The sequence below is a fragment of the Colletes gigas genome, unplaced genomic scaffold (genome assembly GCF_013123115.1).
Source record: "Colletes gigas isolate AHSC1104 unplaced genomic scaffold, ASM1312311v1 Colletes_gigas_Sc00015, whole genome shotgun sequence".
NCBI lineage: Eukaryota > Metazoa > Arthropoda > Insecta > Hymenoptera > Colletidae > Colletes > Colletes gigas.
Window position 1 is genome coordinate 5,631,177 of NW_025106644.1, and position 19,124 is coordinate 5,650,300.

The window sequence follows — 19,124 nt, forward strand, 5'->3', positions numbered from 1 at the left end:
TAATCAATAAACCTAACATTTTATTCGCAATTTAAATTCGATAGAATAATTAAATTTTTGAAGAACTATATTAAATAAAATGTATTCATTTATACAAGCGTTTTAAAGAGAAAATTTAAGTGCCAATCACCAATAGATCACCATAGTAATCATATAGTGAGAAAGAATAGGTTATGTTTTCTAGAAAACGAGTTATTTTCGTCATTCTATGGTCAATAAATCTAGGTATGTTAGAAATTGTTAACTGATATCCGAATAAAATTTTCCACCACATATTAAAGACTAAATTCAGTCTAAAAATTCGAATATCACTATACTGAAAAAATAAAAATTTCAAACACTTAATAATTGAAAACAGTTAGAAGCAAAATATTGTCAAACGTTTCGAAATGATTTGTGGCCCTGAAAAGGGCCGGTTTGTGTAAAATTTTGCACCACATATTGAAGACTAAAATTCAGTCTAAAAATTCGAATATCACTATACTGAAAAGAAAATGTTCTGAAATAAAAATTTCAAACACTTTATAATTTAGAACAGTTGGAAGCAAAGTATTGTCACACGTTTCGAAATGATTTGTGGCCCTGAAAAGGGCCGGTTTGTGTAGTGATTATGTTCACTTGGAGCTGGTATACTTAGTCACAGCTTTAGTTCCTTCACTGACGGCGTGTTTGGCAAGTTCACCAGGCAGCAGCAGACGTACAGCAGTTTGGATTTCCCGGGAGGTTATGGTCGATCGTTTGTTGTAATGAGCCAGACGAGATGCTTCAGCAGCAATGCGTTCGAATACATCATTCACGAAACTGTTCATGATGCTCATGGCTTTGCTCGAAATACCAGTATCTGGATGTACTTGTTTCAGAACTTTGTAAATGTAGATTGCGTAGCTTTCCTTCCTCCTTCGCTTCTTCTTCTTGTCGGTTTTGCTTATATTCTTTTGAGCTTTACCAGCCTTCTTCACCGCCTTTCCACTAGCTTTGGGCGGCATTGTCAGAGAGAGTTTCTTGTCAAAGTGGTTACTTGAATGCGATATGCGTACAGGTACGAGATACAGCTGCGAATGAGTTGCGCTGTTTCCGACCGGTATTTATCACGGAAAGGGGCCGTAACCTCCGCCCAATCAGAGCGCAGCGTTCCCCCCCCAGCGCTCCGATTGGGCGCACGATTCTTCGTTCCGGCGCTATATAAACCCCCCTCTAAGCCCACCCCAGCACATTATCCAGCCGAAGTTCAACGACGAACGTTGTTGTTTTTAAACCGTACAAGTTAATTCTTCATCATGTCTGGACGTGGAAAAGGTGGCAAAGTCAAGGGGAAGGCGAAGTCCCGCTCTAACAGGGCCGGGCTACAATTTCCCGTTGGTCGTATTCATCGTCTGTTGAGGAAAGGAAATTATGCCGAGCGTGTTGGTGCCGGTGCTCCAGTTTATCTGGCTGCTGTTATGGAGTACTTGGCCGCTGAAGTTTTGGAGTTGGCTGGAAACGCTGCCCGTGACAACAAGAAAACCAGAATTATACCACGTCATCTGCAACTGGCCATCCGTAATGACGAAGAATTGAACAAACTCCTTTCCGGAGTGACGATAGCACAAGGAGGCGTATTGCCGAACATTCAAGCTGTTCTTTTACCAAAAAAGACAGAAAAGAAAGCTTAATCCTGATTTTTCAGAACAAAACGGCCCTTTTCAGGGCCACCAATTACATTTGATATGGGAATAACCAACTTGTTTTTATGAACATATAAAATTTTATAAACATTATTTAATGATTCTATACTATACTTAGAATTCATTGAAACCCAATGGTCCTTTTCAGGACCACCAACTAACATTTGATTTGGGAATAGCAAACTTGTTTTAATGGACATATAAAATTCACATAAATGTGATGAACATTATTTAATGATTCTAAATTATATTTAGAATTCATTTAAGTAACTGTTTTTGCACTTAAGTGACTTGTAAGATATTTGTACATAGGACCAATGTAATATAAAAATGCATATAATTTGTATAGGACACTTGGTCCTTTTTAGGACCACCAATGAATATTATTTATGGGAATAACAAACTCGTTTTTATGGACATATAAAATTCACATAAATGTGATGAACATTATTTAATCAAGCTATATTATATTTAGGATTCATTTAAGTAACTATTTTAGCAGATTGTAGATATTTGTGCATAGGACCAATGCAATATAAAAATGCACATAATTTGTGTATGACTTGAGAGATTTGAAACAACTTCACAAAGTATAGCATTTGTTAATGTAATTTTGACATCATTTTTACGATACACAACTCTTTTAAGATTGCATCTATGTTAAGTGCAATTAACATTGAATCTAACCTATTGATATAACTGCTATTCTAATAACTTTTTCTGGTTTAGTATTTATTCTACCATATTCTATTTGTACGTAATAAAATCAATATCGTTATTTTGTAACTACCGTAATGGGAAAGTAAAAATTGCAATAGACAGAAGGAATCATCCAATTTGTGTATTCGTTCATTTATTATTGCCTAAAGATTAATGCTTATTTAAATGTGTAAAGTTAAATCTTGATATTTATTATTGAGAGAATACATTTGGCAACATCGTGTTCCATAAGAATTCATGTGAGAGCAAGCCAGACAGACGCCGAGATATGGCAACATCGTATTCCATTGTGCATCACACTTCTTGGTATATCGAGTCGATACTCGAACTTCACATTGAACGCAAAAAGAGAAAACTCTTTCTTTGACCGTTTTCTGTGAATATTTTTACATTTCGTACGAATTATAAAAATATTCAGAGAAAATTCGGATCTATTACCTATGATACTTCCATATTTTTAAAATAAATAATAGAGAACATAAATGATGGAAGTTTCTCGTATATAAAGTGACTTGGATAATGAATGCGATCAGATGTAGAAACTTCTACATGATTTTCGACAGCATTTCTTTGTAGAATAAATGACCATGTTTTACCATGTTTTAGAATTCACAAGAGCAGCTGTGTAACACATGTTTGACAGGATATGGGAATCTCAAGATTGCAGGAAAAATTAAAGTTGAACAAAAGAGTTCTCAGTTCCAAGTAATTGTGGCCCTGAAAAGGGCCGTTTGTTTGACGATTGATGACAACCGCACGTCAATGATGTTGCACTTAACCTCCAAAACCGTAGAGAGTACGTCCTTGCCTCTTGAGCGCATAGACAACGTCCATAGCAGTTACAGTCTTTCGTTTGGCGTGCTCGGTGTAGGTAACTGCGTCACGGATAACGTTTTCCAGGAAGACTTTCAGAACACCACGAGTTTCTTCATAGATGAGACCAGATATACGTTTGACACCGCCACGGCGAGCCAAACGACGTATTGCAGGCTTTGTGATACCTTGGATATTATCACGAAGTACTTTACGATGCCGCTTCGCTCCTCCCTTTCCCAATCCCTTTCCTCCCTTTCCACGGCCAGTCATCTTGTAATATTTCGAATAAAGTGATACAACTTCGCCAGCAGACCAACGTTTGATGCCAGCGACGTTTGCGCCGGGTTTTTATACTCGCTGGACGCCGTATCCCCACCACTGGTCGGCCAGCCAATGACCGGCTGTGACGTGTCGAACCGAGGGTACATAGGGGGGTAACATCTGCGGAACATCTGCTGTTGCAGCTCGTAAGTGGGAGAGGAGGGTCACAACGTTCTATTGTTCGGTTACAATGACACGTATAAATCAATTCAACAAAGCGAAGAAAAAAGTCGAAGACCCATCGGAGAAGAAATCCTTGCGGGAAATACGCCATTATCAAAAGAGTACCAAATTGCTGATATCCAAGAAACCTTTCGAGAGGCTTGTTCGAGAAATTGCGCAGAATTTACAAAGAAACGCGCAATAAATAATAAATTGTTTATTGTATATTCCCTGTTTTCTCGTCAAAACGGCACTTTTCAGTGCCAGCAAATATTCGAGGAACGTTTCTGGTTTCGATAAACAACTGTTCATAAAATATACGTATTTCGAATGCTACGTAATATTACATTGCGTACTAATGTACGGTATGTCGTGTAATAATATTTTGGATGAATCATAGCCGTCTTATGTCATCGTCGAGATACCGGGGCCGTTGTTAAAATCGTATCTCGTGACTGATTTTATCGATGACGCCGACAATGACGAAAAATTCCTGCGTAAAACTACGCAGTGTCCCATCGTTTGCCCCACCCGATAATAAATCGATGGAACGACCGCCACGAAGGGAAATTATTTGTCCGCTGCGTAGTAACCACCAATTATTCGTGAAAAATGAATAACTACCATAATCGAATTTTCGAAATCGTCGCTAATATGCTCACTGATCGTATCGATTTTCTCGTGGCCATTTTTTTCTGCGCTGCTATAGACACCTTGACAAAGTAAATAAATACGAACGTTAACGTACTTATCAAATTCATCGTAGAACGAAGATGAACATTTCTGGTATTTATGGGTATTTCGTGAATTAGTAAAAATTGCCCGAGGCGGTATCCATTAGTATATTCAAACATTCCAATATCGTTTATTCTTAATATCTTTGAGAAACACGGACGATAACAGGTAATATCGCCTAAGGAAATTCTGATCTACCTGAAGTGCAACAATAAAAAGTTTTATTGCATGGTTAGGTATTATATGGGTATATTGCTTGTAATTAGTTACAAAAGTAATAAAACTTTATTGCTTATGTTCCATTGTAAAATATTCAAAGTATAAACTGTCTCATTCCTTGCACAACTGTTAGTTGAATTTTATTACGCAGAAAATAAAATTTCGTGGTTATAAAAATACTATTATTTATTTGTACATAGGTATGCAAGTCTTCGAACGATTAACATTCGTCGCCGTGATTGTATAAAAATGACAATATCACAAATATCTCTTAGAAACGAATCCCTGTAGCTTCTTGAATCCAGTCGATGTATCCCGTGACTCTCGAAAACACGCCGGGTTTGCTGCTGGGGCAACTCGCGTCTCCGTAACTCACGATTCCGATTTGAACAGGGACGCCATCTTCTAACACGATAAGAGGTCCACCGCTGTCGCCCTGTAAATGTTAGTTTGTAATCATTCACCTAAATTCCTATAAATACAAAGTGACAAAGTTACATAATCGGTGACCGACTACAGATTTAAGGGAGCTGCAAACGAGTATGTTGTCTTTTAGTATTTTTGATCGTAACTGCTTACATAACTTCTCGGTCTGCTTTAATTTAAAGGAAACGCGAGTTTAACGTTCGACGAAGAATATCGTTTCATGCTTTCGATGCACGAAATGCGTCTGCGAGGGAGGCGGGCAACGCGACCTTGTAGACTGCAAGATGCGCAAGATAGCTGCGCGGAGGCACAACGGACAAGCCTGTACGTGTTTCTGTGATGTATAACGGACGAATCCGAGCTAAGTGTGCGTGTGTAACGGCCAACTGGCACGCAACGTCTGTTTGGGGGGAAAAGGGCCGTTGAACGAGACAGTAGGAGAGAACGTTTGAAAAAAAACTGACTGCGTACAGGCTGTATCAAAAGTATTCGGGCACTCTACAGCGACGACCAAAAATTTATACGAATAAAAATGATCTTTTACCTGACAGGCGTCCTTTTTGTAACCGGCTGCTGTGCATATATGCTTGTTCGATGTTATGCCCCATGTCATGCTACATTTCGAATTCGATATTATGGGAATAGTCGCGTATTTCAGCCTCCTTGTTCCCGTGCTTTTTGATCGATCTTTTCCCCATCCGATAACAGTGCCCATTCTGCCGTTAAAACTTTCATACGTGTCGTCTTTTCCCGCCAAATGAATCGGTTGAATCGCCTCTGAAAAGAAGCGTGGTTATTTTGTTGCACGGAAAATTAATACGAGAAACAAGTTTACTTACCACCGAATGGAATATCACGCGGCATGTAGAGCAGACCAACGTCGTTTATGGTCGGTGAGAAATGAGGGTGGAGGAATCCGGAGTCGGTCATCATCGATGTTCCAGGTCCTTGGTAAAAATTATAACCGACGCGGGATTTATCGATATCGCCGAAAACTACCAGAAACTGTCGTGGCTGGTCCGCCACGCAATGGCCGGCCGTTAAAACCCATCTGTGGGAAATGATTGTCCCACCGCATTGTGAAATCATTCCTCTGCCCAACAATCGATGCACCACGGCCATAAAGGGAAACTGATTCCTTCTCGCGTACATTCCGCCGACTATTCTGTCCGGGTTCAAATCCTCTGTTTCCACAAACATTAAAAATTCAATCAAACCGTGGTAGAACTATTTCCTATTAAATTCACGCGTACCTTCTGTAACAGGAAAATAGCCAGCTCCGGTGACGTTGCAATTCGGACGATCGTATTTCGAGGACGAGTTCGATTTACCGATCATTTTAAACGCCTCGAACACCGGATTGCAATGAACGTTGCTGCTCGTCGTCAGAGCAGCAACGACGAGGAAACAGGTTACGATGCATAACGAAACCATGGTGCACTGTGCAAAATATGCCCATGTCGCTTTCCTATATATACACAACCAATTCTGTTTACGTGCCCTGCCGATAATGGTAAACGCGTAACGGTACTTTCTTTGGAAAAGTACGAGTGCCAAAGGTAATTTGGGAAATTCTTTAAATTTACTGGCTCCGGTTTTATCTAGAAATGGGCGATTCCAATCTTGAAATGCAATCGAGAAAGTGGGAAAACCCCATGGTGCTTCAAGGTCGATGCTTGGAAAGTTTCGGTAATAACGAGGGTCTCTTTTGTATTTTCAGCGGCCACTTGGGGCAGTTTCCTCGTTAAACCGGTCTACCATCTGGCATTTACGACTGTCCCAAAACCTTTTTTCCCATACGTTTACTTATTATTACAGGTTCTACTCATTTATTACATTATATCGTTTATAAACATACACGATCGATATTGCTGTGATTTATCAACGAATTTGAATATCGGGAGATGCGTATGAATTGTTCTATAAAAATTACGATAGTGTAGTTTTCCTAAAGTGATAATTTTAATGGGAAATTAAGAAAGAAATGGTTGTTCTTTTGTTGCTTTTTCCATACATTTTTAGACCCTTCTTTATGTGGTACAAGGGTCATTTCCTCTACGACTATTGAACGGTTGCCCACAGCTGCGAACGCTTAACCCCCCACCGCGAGTAACGAGCCAATCAGACGCGCGCAGCTTGCGCCCTGCAAGGCATATAAGCGGCGCGTTTCCGCCGCAACCGTCAGTTGTCTCGTTGAGAACATAACGTTCGTATCGTCCTCGCATAAACAAAATGGCTCGTACCAAGCAAACTGCCAGAAAGTCTACCGGTGGTAAAGCACCACGAAAACAGTTGGCGACAAAGGCTGCTCGCAAGAGCGCGCCTGCGACAGGAGGAGTGAAGAAACCGCATCGTTACCGTCCAGGGACCGTTGCTCTTCGTGAAATTCGAAGATACCAGAAGAGCACCGAACTTCTGATCAGAAAGTTGCCGTTTCAGCGGCTTGTTCGTGAAATCGCTCAAGATTTCAAAACTGACCTCCGTTTCCAAAGTTCGGCGGTCATGGCTCTTCAAGAAGCTAGCGAAGCATACCTCGTTGGACTATTTGAAGATACTAATCTCTGTGCTATCCATGCTAAGAGGGTAACCATCATGCCGAAGGACATTCAACTGGCACGAAGGATTCGTGGAGAGAGAGCTTAAGTTCCTGAAACGATCAAAACAAACGGCCCTTTTCAGGGCCAACAATATTTTTCTAATCGTGGACACGACTTTGAGTTCTTCCAATTATATTTTAAATATAATAATTGTCTTTATAGCATATTTTAGGAAATATATTTCCTATATGCTTAACATGTTTTTCATGTTTCCATATACAATTAATACTTTGAAATCCACAGTCTCTAGTCATTGGTAATACCAAGTTCATAGAAGATTGTTTGCTTGCTTTAATCTTTGTTACTAAGATTAAATCTTTGTTACAAGAATTAAGGAGCTACTAAAGTCAAATAATCATAAACTCGATGGAACAGTTTACGTATGTAGCTGATGCTTGATCTTGAGAATGTGGAATAGTCAGTATTTACCAAACTACGTGATATTTATTTTATTTCCCCTCATTAAAGATTTAAAAAGCAGTTAATTGCTCAGAAGTATTTAATAATTCCAAAACTATTTATAAAGGTTATGTTCAATTCCGTCGGTGCCAACGTTGAGGAAATTAAAAAATACAATTGAATATGAATGAAAGGAAAAGTATTCCCAACGCGTAACAATGTTTTTGCTAAACTCGATCGCGAGAGCGACAGGAAACACATCGATCCCCAAGGTGGAAAGGTTCAATAAAACATTCAATATAACAATGGCGAGGTTTCTACGAAACAGTACCAATATGGTCAGCAGTTAACACACTATGGAAGAGAACCAAGCAGGAATACCAATTCGAAATAACGTTTCAGTTCTGTATTTCCGATAATGCCATTTTTAAATTAAATAAAGATAATATTGAGTTTGTATAAACGACTACAAGACCATTTTGGTTTCTAAATTCGAACATTTAAAGTTTCCCCATCACCTAAACGTATCCTGTCACGAATTGTTAATGCGTCGTTGAGTATTTTGATGGAATGCAGTGTCGAAATTAAGCTTTCGGGGCCCAGAGCTGCCTTTTTCCTGCTTTTCATATTATTTTAGAAACACTAGAATCGTTAAACCGATAATAGGTGTATCATTTCTGCCGCGTTTTTCCTCGTGTCGTGTTCGAAACGTGAGAATGACCAAAGAATTTCGTTCGAATTTGAAACAGAAGGGTCTGAAAGTTGCAGTTAACCGGGTAAAATACACGCCCAAAGGTTTCGACCGATCTTTTCGAAACATCCTGTAAAGGGGGTTCGTTGTGTTGATTCTCTCTGGGTTGCAGCTCACGCGGCCAAGGATGCATGTATTTGTGCGCGTTTTCATGATGAATGTACGTCTGCGCGTGCGTGCATGCAGGCCCGTTGAACGTGTGCGTTTTACGTGGTGACTGGGCGCGTGTACGTGTGCGTACGTCTATCATGAGTCAGAGCACCCATGGTCGGTCCGCGTTTCGTAATTAATTCTCCTCGTCGACGAGAGAAATGCGAGTCTAGTCCCGGGACCAAGACACCTGCACGTACCCGGGCCGCGCTTGTCCTCAGAGGACATGCTCGTTGTGCCCGGTAAATCGCGCACCTTTCATCATTATTCACCTCTCCCGCTCGGCTCCGCTCTGCTTTCGTCCCCGCCGTGCTCGTTGCGTCCAAAGTATCGCGTGTGTCTTCTTCTCGCGTTCCTGTCGAAAGACACCTTCTTTCCACCCCGGTTCGCCTCACCCGCGGGACTCTCCTGTCGCCTCTTTTGAACAGGTACTGTCGCCCGTGACGACGTTCCCTCGAACGACCACCTACTCCGTTCCTTTTACGATCGCGGTTTCCTGCCCTTCTTATGCACGTTATGAATTTTCATACAGCAACGCGAGAAAGGATCGTCCACGGATGCTCCCCGTCCAGTTTCAAATATCGGCCTCGGCGACGATCGAACATCCACGGGAAAGAATGGACTGTGAATTCGTCGACCGTACCCGCCTTTTATTTACCGTGCTCTGCTGCAAATGAAATGGATCGAACGAGGTACAAAACGGATCCCGTTGTTTCGAGGGGTGATAATAAACGTTTGAGCATTTTATTTCAGGTAACTCGAGCTTTGGAGATAGGGAAATAATAGAAGAAGCATGGATCAAAACAGAAACAGGCCTAGCAGGCCCCGCCTTCGTTCGCATGGCAATTCTGCCAGGGTTCTGGTGTTCGATCAAGCAGAGAGCGAAGAGTCTGCTTGCAGCGCCGAGGCGGATGTGCAGAAGCATTCGGCGCTGCCTAAAATGGAAAGCAAGGAGGCTCCAGTTCGGCCTGGTCGATACAATTTTTTCTCTACAGTAAACAGCCTTCGTTTTCTGTGGTTTTTAACCGTCTTACGTTTTCAGTCAGCGGAGAACTGTCGAATTTGGTTCGAATGAGGAACTCTGCTTTCGGGAAGTCTGCTCCGTCTCTGTCTGTCCATGTGGTTAGTCCATGGTTGCTGTAAATATTCTAATTTATATGGTACGCGCGAATATAATACACATATTATGTTTACAGCGTGATTTTAACATTCCACGACGTGCTGCCAAAGCAGTTCTTCGTAAATCTTTTATCGCAACGACGTCTCCTACTTTACCAAGATGTCATTCGCCAATGTCAGGTATGTAAACATCGCTGTTTGTTTCCGTTCTCCACTCCCTAATATATAAATATAATTTTATTAGCCATTCGACATTACAAGCTCTCTTAACAGACACATCATGCTCCAAAAGTATATGTAGCAAGAGGGACCAAAATATAATTGTACGATGTTTGGTGACCATGAGTATTATGTATCTTATAAGAGAATATTATATAAGTATTCTGGCACATCTTTATTCAAGATTTGAATACACATGCCTACTTATACACACACACACACACAGACACACTTATACATACACTTATATTTATACTATAGTGAAACTGTTACAATTTGCAGGGTACATGCGATACATCTAGTTTTGAGCGTGTTAGATCTAGAACGTTTAAGCAACTCTGTCCCGAAACAGTGTCCTAGAAAAATTACTTTCTATCTGCTTAGAACCGTGTCTTTTATATTATTTATGTCTCTTAACTATTATAGCGGAATAATTTCTTTTACTGCTTGTTTCCCAATATAGCATTCGTCCCGATTGTAGGCAGTCCCCTAGAGAGTCCTAGGATGTCATCCAGTCCACATTTTGCTTTTGCTCCAATTAAAAGGTATCTACTTTGTACCTACTTTCAGTGCGTTTAAATCTGGTCCGATCGCCTATGTGAGTAGGTGTCGCCGTTGCGGTCGTTGTATTTTTAATATATTATTAATAGTAAAGAAAAACAAAACAAGATATGCCGTTGCAGAAACCGAGCTGTGTAATCTTAAAAAAAAAACGAAGAACGTGGTTGTAAGATCTCTTGTTGCGTTATAGCGAACGTTGTTGTTATCTGTGTAGTGCCTAGATAAAAATAGATTTCTGAATTATGGAACTGATACTTAAGTTGCATGTGATATTGAAGGATCGGTGGAGGTGCGACAGGAACCGGAGATGGCAGACGATGGTCGGTGGCTAGTTTGCCTTCCAGTGGATACGGTACGACACCAGGCTCCAGCAACGTTTCGGTTAGTCCTTTATCAATTTTTAGAGCACAAACTCTCGACGATTTACACATCATCGTGTACTTAATTAGTCACAGTACTCGAGCCAAGAACGTTTGCATCAACTTCCAAATGTTCCGACCAAGGACGAGTTGCGTATGCTTTCTTGTCATTTTTCTAAACCTGGCACGCCGTGTTCTTCTCATCCTGGATTCCCAGGTTCCAACATCTCCAGTATTCCAGGCAGCGTGTCCCTCAGCCTCGACGAGGAAGGCCGTAGATCGCCGTTGCATAGACCGCGTTCCCGTAGTTTGAGGCAAGTACCGTTGCTGGAACGACATCGCTGTTTTTAAGTATACCTGGTGAAAGCATTGTTTGTAAAATAGTGTACGTTTGTTCAATTGTAGCAGTCCTAGCCGGTCCCCCGTGTTGGACAGCGAAATTGTTATGATGAACACCCTTTATAAAGAACGGTTTCCAAAGGTACAAATTTTTAACAGAGAATGTTTCAACGATACTACGGCAATTCTGTTTAACGCGTGAAAATGTTTTCGTCAGGCGACGCAGCAGATGGAAGAGCGTCTGACCAATTTCATCAACGAGAACAAGGAACTGGACGAGTACGAGGTGATGTCGAACATGACTCAGGACTCTCTGCCGATTTTGCGATTCGTGCATCATCAAGTGATCGAGATGGCTAGGGATTGTTTGCAAAAGTCTCAGGAGAAGTTGATCACCACCAGATATTTTTACGAAATGAGCGAAAATTTGGAGCATCTATTGATGGAGGTAACTGTTACAAATCATCCGTTATACACGAACCGATTTTTAATAAACAACGTTCGTTCGCAGACCAAAGAAAAATCGCTCGAGGCAGCAACGAGACTGACGGGGCTCATAAAAAAATTACTGCTGATAATATCGCGTCCAGCTCGCCTATTGGAGTGCTTAGAATTTGATCCGGAAGAGTTCTATCATCTACTGGAACAGGCTGAAGGTCAAGCAAAAATCAACGCGGGAATAAAAACAGATATACCTCAGTATATCGTTAATAAACTTTCCCTCAACAGAGATCCGATATCGGGTAAAAATTTTCACTCCCGTTTTTCTCATTGAAATTCTGACAAATTATATAAATTCAATGCTATTTTCACGCCATAGAATTGCAAGAAGATTTGAATAAGCTGGAGGATTCGGCTAGCTCCAGCGATAGCAACTTGCAGATCACCTCGAGTCCAAACAAGGACGATGAAAAGTCTCAGCGCGTACCGTGCGAGAGTGATTACGAGGTGCTGAAGCTGATTAGTAACGGCGCGTACGGGGCGGTATTTTTGGTAAAGGAGAAAACCACGAGGCTGAGGTTCGCCATGAAAAAGATAAACAAGAACAATCTGATGCTGCGCAATCAAGTGGAGCAAGTATTTGCCGAGAGAGACATAATGAGCTTTACGGATAATCCGTTTGTAGTTTCCATGTATTGCAGTTTCGAAACAAAAGTACGTGGCTCATAGATATAGTAGAAGCCTGGTGAAGTTTCGATGAGACTTACTATGTTTGTTCGATTACAGAAACACTTGTGCTTGGTGATGGAGTATGTAGAGGGGGGCGACTGTGCAAATCTGTTAAAAAATATCGGCGCCCTACCACCGGATATGGCGAGGTTCTATTTCGCGGAGACCGTTTTGGCCGTTGAATATTTGCACAACTATGGCATCGTTCATCGAGACTTGAAGCCAGATAAGTACGTGGATCGATGGTTCGTTTGGTTCTTCGATTATTTCACTCGTTCTTTTACTTACAGTTTACTCATTACCGCCCTTGGTCACATCAAACTCACCGATTTTGGTCTGAGTAAAATGGGTCTTATGTCCTGTAAGTGGTCGAACAAAAGGACTCGAGGTTGTTCAATTTAAACAGCGGTAAACAGAAATTTTGCGTGTTTTAGTGGCGACGAATCTGTACGAGGGATATATCGATAGGGATACGAGACAGTTTTCGGATAAACAGGTGTTCGGTACGCCTGAGTACATTGCCCCTGAAGTGATATTACGTCAGGGATATGGCAAACCTGTTGATTGGTGGTCTATGGGCATTATACTTTACCAGTTTCTAATTGGCTGTGTTCCATTTTTTGGCGACACTCCGGAAGAATTATTTGCTCACACAGTGAACGGTGAGTATCACCTTAAGGGGAGGAACCTCATGTAAATGGCATGTTTTTCAAGAATTTTTTTTCAAAAATCCAATGCACAGATTCATTTAAAATTTCAAGTATCATTTAATAACGTTATAATGTAAAGAAAAATATTTTTTATCAATTTTAATTGTTAATAATGGTGCAATGGTGGCTTGAAAATGGCATCCAATGCACAAAAATGATGTGAAACAAAAAAATCAAAATGGAATAGTTAGATTATGCAAAAACGCTCAGCATGGCATTCTTCTTTTGTTAAAATTTTCAAAATTCCAAAAATGGCGAAGGTTTGAAATAATAACCGGATCTTTGATTATGAACAATTGTTAATAACAAGGTTCTAAGTGAAAAATAAAAAAATCGGAGCTCGTCATGCCGAGGCCAATTATTTATAGAATATATATGCCAAGTTTCATGAAAATCGAGTAATTAGTTTTTGAGCTTAGGTTTTGAAATTTCCTACCAATTTAAGCAAAAAAAAAAATGCTCAAAAATTTCATTTTACATGAGGTGTTCCCCTCTTAAGCTTCACTATACTACAGTTAAATTACACCGATCGAACGGTTGCATAGATGACATCGAGTGGCCCGACGACGAGGACTGGCCCGTTCAACCGGAAGCGAAAGACATCATAACGGCGTTGCTGCAACAGAGTCCTAGAGATCGTTTGGGAACCGGGGGATCCCACGAGGTCAAAGAGCACCCGTATTTCTACGGAGTGAACTGGAACAGTTTGCTCAGACAGAAGGCTGAGTTCGTGCCGCAACTGATCAACGACGAGGACACGAGTTATTTCGACAGTAAGTCCCAAAATGAGGATTGCTTGCTGTGTAACGTCAGAGAGTAACAAAACATATTCTTGCAGCTCGTATGGATAGATACAATCACGACATCGGCGACGACACCGACGACACCGATGACTCCCCTTTGTTTGGATCGTTCTCCTCGTACTCTCCTCAGTCACGGAAGATCTCGCAGACCCGTCCACCGCAAATAAATCCAGAGTCGGAGTCCGACGCTTCGAAGAAGCTACTGTTCCGTACGGAGCTCGAACGCACGGTGGCGCAACTGTCTCTGGGATGCTCCAGCTCTGTCACCCCTCCATCCAAATTAATCGAATCGATCCCGTTGGAGAAGAACCGGTCCTCCTCCTCGATAAAGAGCATCTCCTGTTTGGAGACTCCGCCAAAGGCGGACAAATCGAACGCGTCGTTCGGTAGCCCAGCCACGGCGACGAGTGGCGAGTCTCAGCTAACTGTCATCAAGAACAATCAGATAGAAGGATCGATCAGCCTGAGCACACCTGACTCGTCCCAGACGGAGTCCGAGGACATCAGTCCGCAGATCCAGAGAAAGAGACACGTGCACTCGCGCGATAAGCTGCCCAGGTTCAGTATATCCGTTGATGATGACCACATGTGAGTCGTTCAGGCATCTTCGCAGTGTTAATTCTTTTTATCGCCCCCTCATTCGAACTTTTCTTTAATCGTTATCAAATACGCCCATTGAATTTGCTACCCTAACATGCACCCATCGTTCATTGACCTTCAGGTTTACGTGGTCAAAGAGAAGGGATGTATTAAATATGGAATATGATCGCAGGTTGGATCTCGTCGCTGCAAACAGGGACATGACGGAGGACAGCAAGCATAACTCCAGCACCGATTCCTTCGAATCGTTCACCGCGATGCCTGTGATCTTGTCGTCCGCGAAGCAAAAGTCACGATCCGTGATCAAGTCTGCGTCCACCAGTGGACTGTCCTTGGTGATACCGGCCAGCGAATTTTCTTGTACGCCTTCAGATAAATCTGTATTCTCTTTGTCAGATCGTTTTCATAACGTGTGCTTGTATTTTTAAGATGACGCGTCCTTGAATACTCAGCCGATCGAGTCACCCGGTGGATCGTCCACTGCTTCTTCGAGGGACACGTCCCCTTGCCGTGAATTGAGCCCTCTCGTGACCAGCTTGAAGCCCCCTATCATCATTCGAAGAGGACCTTGTGGATTCGGTTTCACCGTACACACCATCAGAGTCTACTATGGGGACAGTGATTTTTACACGATGCATCACCTGGTTATGGTACGTTTGGAACATTTAATGATAGATACGGGTGGTTTATTGAATTTTTCTTGCGTTCTTCAGGCCGTCGACCAGTCCAGTCCGGCGTTCGAGGCTGGTTTGAGACCAGGCGACCTCATAACTCACATAAACGGTGAACCAGTGCAGGGTTTATACCATATACAAGTTCTACAGTTGATGTTGAGCGGAGTCGATCGCGTGACATTGCGCAGCACTCCGTTGGAGAACACCAGCATAAAAACTGGCGGACGGAAGAGAGATCTAGCTCAGAGCAAAATGGCGCGCAGAACGCTGCACAAGCAGCGCAAACAGAAGCGCGATCATTCCGATAAGAAACGAAACACGTCTCTTTTTAAGAGGCTCAGTTCGAAGCGACATAGCGCGGAGATACAGCAGGTATAAAAAGACCGTTCGCCTCTTTTTACCATCGGTAACTTTGATCACAGAAACTTCTAATACGTGTGCTCGTGGCTAAAATTATGAGTGTAGATTTGTTTTTTTGTTGTCTCTTACACAAAACTACGAGACAAAAATACCAAAGCACCGCGGCGACTTAATAACAAACACACCGATTATGTTAAGCGTTACTTTTGTTCTTTATTGCAGCCATTAACTATCAGTTGTCCATTGTCAGCACCCATTCTATCCAGCGACAGCAAACCTCCACTTATGGTATGATTTTTCTGTAACGTTCTCGCCGTCATCTTGCCTAATATCGTTTCAGTTTCTCATTTCTTTTTAAGCGGAACTATCATTTGCTCGATACGACCGAGCGTCAGCTTATAAGTGTTGCTTTCCTAACTGATCCGCGACAGTATACAAAAGTTCTTACACAACACAGATCACAGAGAGTTCAAAATGTTCCATAACGCATAATCTATACAGTAGTATCCGAAAGACAAATGTAATACAGTAACAAATGATGTTATAGTTGTTGAAACGAAATATTCAATGACCTTTTCTCAGATGGCTGCAGGAATTTGTTCACCGTCGATGGTGACGCCCAGTCGATCTTTCCAGTCGTTCACGCGTTCTCAGGAATCGTCGCCCTATTTCGCAGCTTGCACAAAGTCCGTTTGCAGTCCATCGCCACCTACGAATCGCGTCAGCTTGGAGTCCTATCACTCCACCAGCAACTCGAGCCCCTGCTCCAGCCCTAATTCTTCATCCCCGGGTTCCAACACATCGGCAGCAAATTTAACGGCCATCTCCAATCAGTCTCACTATCAGAGACCCAGCACTCTTCACGGTTTGAAGCACAAGTTGCACACGGCGGCGAAAAATATCCATTCACCTAACCGCAGGAAATCCGTGGGACATATACCGTTGTCCCCGTTGGCCAGGACACCGAGCCCGTCGCCTCTTCCCGCCAGTCCAACCAGGAGTCCCAGTCCGTTAGCGTTTCCCACGGGACACCAGCCTGGTAGTTCCAATACTACGCAGTCCTATAGTCCAGGTACTGTGGAAACAACTCTATTATTTATCGTCATCTCTAATGATTAATTATTATTCATTTATTGGCAGGATTAAACTAAATCGAGGGAGAATTTATTTGATGAGCACCAGTTCTGAATCAATTAACACAGAAATATATTTATACAGGTGTCTGTTTGTCAACGCCAAACAATCAGAAGAAGAGCTACGGTCGTCCAAAGTCGGCGGAGCCTGGTTCCCCGTTGCTGAGGAGAGCCCTCAGCCCGGACAGGCTTCACCCACGCTCAGCGGAGAACAAGACGTCGATATCGCCGTTGGCGAACGCAGTGGTGAAAGTAACACCCCGCGTGACCATAGCGCAATCGTCGTCCCACTCCGAGGTCCTCGACGAGAGCGGAGACAGCTTCAAAGAAGCAAACGACTCGAAGATCGAGAAGAAACCGTCTACCGATCAGAAGTCCGACTACTCCAAGCTGTCACACGCGATATCGATCAACTTGGGAGCGGTGGGTATGTCGAACTCCTGCGGCAGCACGCAGCTACCCAGAATAGCGGAGGAGAAGGACTCGCCGACAGGAACCAAGGCTGACGATTACTCATCAAAGGAGACCCTATCTTCCGAGAGAACTGACAAGGCTAACGCTTCCTCCAGCAAGCCAACCGAGCAAGAGAAAGCTATGGACAATCGTCGCAGTCACGAATCGAAAGTAGAGCCCGATAGCCCGTTCAATATGCTCGCGCGTAGCTCTCAGTCTACTCACAAGCAATCGCAAACCAACGAGAAAGCCTCTCAGCTCTTTGCTCAAAAACCATCGTCACAATGTGGCGAGAAAGGTTCGTTGGCTCAGAAGTCGTTGCTGCAGAGCATCGAGAGAGGCTCTCAGACTCAAAAGTCTTTCCCTCAGAGCGGCGAGAAATGCTCCCAGTCGTTTGTTCAGAGATCTCTGTCGCTGAGTGGCGAGAAATGCGCCCAATCCTCGGCTCAAAAGCCACCGTTACAGAGCAACGAGAGAGTGTTGCAGTCCATGTCGCTGAAGGCAGCTGGTAAATGTTCAGAGGGTAATCCGGATGGCAGAAAGACGTTGAAGAAACACAAGGTCGACAGCTCAGATGGCGCTGGATGCTCGAACTCGTTCGAGGCCGGCGGATCTGTAAAGGACAAGAAATGCAATTGAGGATCGTCGTGCGAATTTTAATTAGAAGTTCGGTAAATTAAGTCCGCGTATTTGTTAGACTTGTTTGCGAACGTTTATGTTTTAGTTTTTCGTTGAAAACGTTTCTTGATATCGATCAAATCGAGACGCGAACCGAGCAGATTCGACGTCTATAACGAACGCGCGCAATCTTATAATCGAACATAAAAGCGGAAGGAAGGTAAATCAAAAGTAAGACAGTTCTGTGTTTAACAGCTTTAAAAGAAAGAAGGGAAGCAATTTATACACGAAATCAATATCTACATAGGCTTCCATCGAATATCGTATACCTTTGAGAGCAAAATGGCCGGTATTTCTGGATATCCGTGAGGCGTGTGCAAGCCATCCTTGTAACTGTAATCTTTGTCATACGATTAATCGAATATAAGGGAATCAAGATGAAAGTAGAGAAACTGCGACACCCCATTATATTTAAACGATTTTGAACGCGCAGTTTGTCGAAATCGCTCTTCTGTATTTCTCGATGGAGGTCGGGAGAGAACGAACAAGTAATTGGAGTAATTTATATACTTCGGGCTACAGTATTTACACGATCTCATTTACGTTTACGTCTAATATTAGCACATCACTGTATGAATCAAGCATATAGCAGTTAGCGGAGTCGCGTACAGATAGTTTTCCAGTGCGTGCAACATTCGTGAAGAGAAGGCAACATGTATGTATCGTATATACTCGTGAAGGCTGGACCTGTTGGGGGGGGGGGGGTTATTAAATTATTATTAAGTTTGATTTGCAACGGGCGGATGAAATCAGATTTACTGGGCGTGATTGATCTTGTCGATACTAAATCAAATTTAAATACGGTTGATTCAAATAATGCTAGAAATTGTGAAGATATTATAAACAAAATGGCGACGTTTTCACAGAAGCTTTTGGAGTCTGCCTACGTACGAGTGTATACGATAGAAGATTTCGTCGCGACGATTAGCGTACATACAAGATGCTCCCGTATGCACAATTATATCTGTCCCTTTTTAATTGTACCA

The 19,124-nt window shown here is 42.4% G+C and overlaps 6 protein-coding genes across 8 annotated transcripts; 3 read left to right on the forward strand and 3 right to left on the reverse strand.

Annotated features, from left to right (window-relative positions):
* Window positions 1-539: 539 nt before the first annotated feature.
* On the reverse strand, window positions 540-1,047 carry LOC122399717 (histone H2B). The gene has a single exon (XM_043400610.1). It carries the CDS (start codon window positions 984-986, stop codon window positions 615-617), a length of 372 nt encoding a protein of 123 aa, XP_043256545.1. The 5' UTR covers window positions 987-1,047; the 3' UTR covers window positions 540-614.
* A 179-nt stretch (window positions 1,048-1,226) lies between these two features.
* On the forward strand, window positions 1,227-1,673 carry LOC122399786 (histone H2A). The gene has a single exon (XM_043400742.1). It carries the CDS (start codon window positions 1,278-1,280, stop codon window positions 1,650-1,652), a length of 375 nt encoding a protein of 124 aa, XP_043256677.1. The 5' UTR covers window positions 1,227-1,277; the 3' UTR covers window positions 1,653-1,673.
* A 1,366-nt stretch (window positions 1,674-3,039) lies between these two features.
* Window positions 3,040-3,499, reverse strand: LOC122399787 (histone H4). Its single transcript, XM_043400743.1, has one exon. The coding sequence runs from the start codon at window positions 3,468-3,470 to the stop codon at window positions 3,159-3,161; it is 312 nt and encodes a 103-aa protein (XP_043256678.1). The 5' UTR covers window positions 3,471-3,499; the 3' UTR covers window positions 3,040-3,158.
* A 1,359-nt stretch (window positions 3,500-4,858) lies between these two features.
* On the reverse strand, window positions 4,859-6,417 carry LOC122399783 (collagenase-like). Its single transcript, XM_043400740.1, has 4 exons — window positions 6,317-6,417; window positions 5,903-6,247; window positions 5,608-5,840; window positions 4,859-5,073 (listed from the first exon to the last, which is right to left on the reverse strand). Exons 1-4 carry the CDS (start codon window positions 6,399-6,401, stop codon window positions 4,909-4,911), a joined length of 828 nt encoding a protein of 275 aa, XP_043256675.1. The 5' UTR covers window positions 6,402-6,417; the 3' UTR covers window positions 4,859-4,908.
* An 858-nt stretch (window positions 6,418-7,275) lies between these two features.
* LOC122399785 (histone H3) lies at window positions 7,276-7,780 on the forward strand. Its single transcript, XM_043400741.1, has one exon. It carries the CDS (start codon window positions 7,296-7,298, stop codon window positions 7,704-7,706), a length of 411 nt encoding a protein of 136 aa, XP_043256676.1. The 5' UTR covers window positions 7,276-7,295; the 3' UTR covers window positions 7,707-7,780.
* A 1,277-nt stretch (window positions 7,781-9,057) lies between these two features.
* Window positions 9,058-18,810, forward strand: LOC122399780 (microtubule-associated serine/threonine-protein kinase 3). Of its 3 annotated transcripts, none has more exons than XM_043400730.1 (23): window positions 9,058-9,388; window positions 9,493-9,652; window positions 9,714-9,931; window positions 10,003-10,082; window positions 10,157-10,259; window positions 10,762-10,843; window positions 11,138-11,240; window positions 11,309-11,532; window positions 11,624-11,699; window positions 11,775-12,005; window positions 12,069-12,300; window positions 12,378-12,712; window positions 12,785-12,957; window positions 13,018-13,088; window positions 13,162-13,389; window positions 13,983-14,210; window positions 14,276-14,828; window positions 15,013-15,200; window positions 15,270-15,490; window positions 15,554-15,886; window positions 16,097-16,162; window positions 16,457-16,946; window positions 17,093-18,810. In XM_043400730.1, the coding sequence occupies exons 3-23, from the start codon at window positions 9,754-9,756 to the stop codon at window positions 18,097-18,099; spliced, it is 5,202 nt and encodes a 1,733-aa protein (XP_043256665.1). In that variant the 5' UTR covers window positions 9,058-9,388; window positions 9,493-9,652; window positions 9,714-9,753; the 3' UTR covers window positions 18,100-18,810. The 3 variants fall into 3 exon arrangements, with proteins under 3 accessions (XP_043256665.1, XP_043256667.1, XP_043256668.1); XM_043400732.1 differs by having other exon boundaries at window positions 14,276-14,798; XM_043400733.1 differs by lacking the exon at window positions 16,097-16,162.
* The last annotated feature ends 314 nt before the right edge of the window (window positions 18,811-19,124 follow it).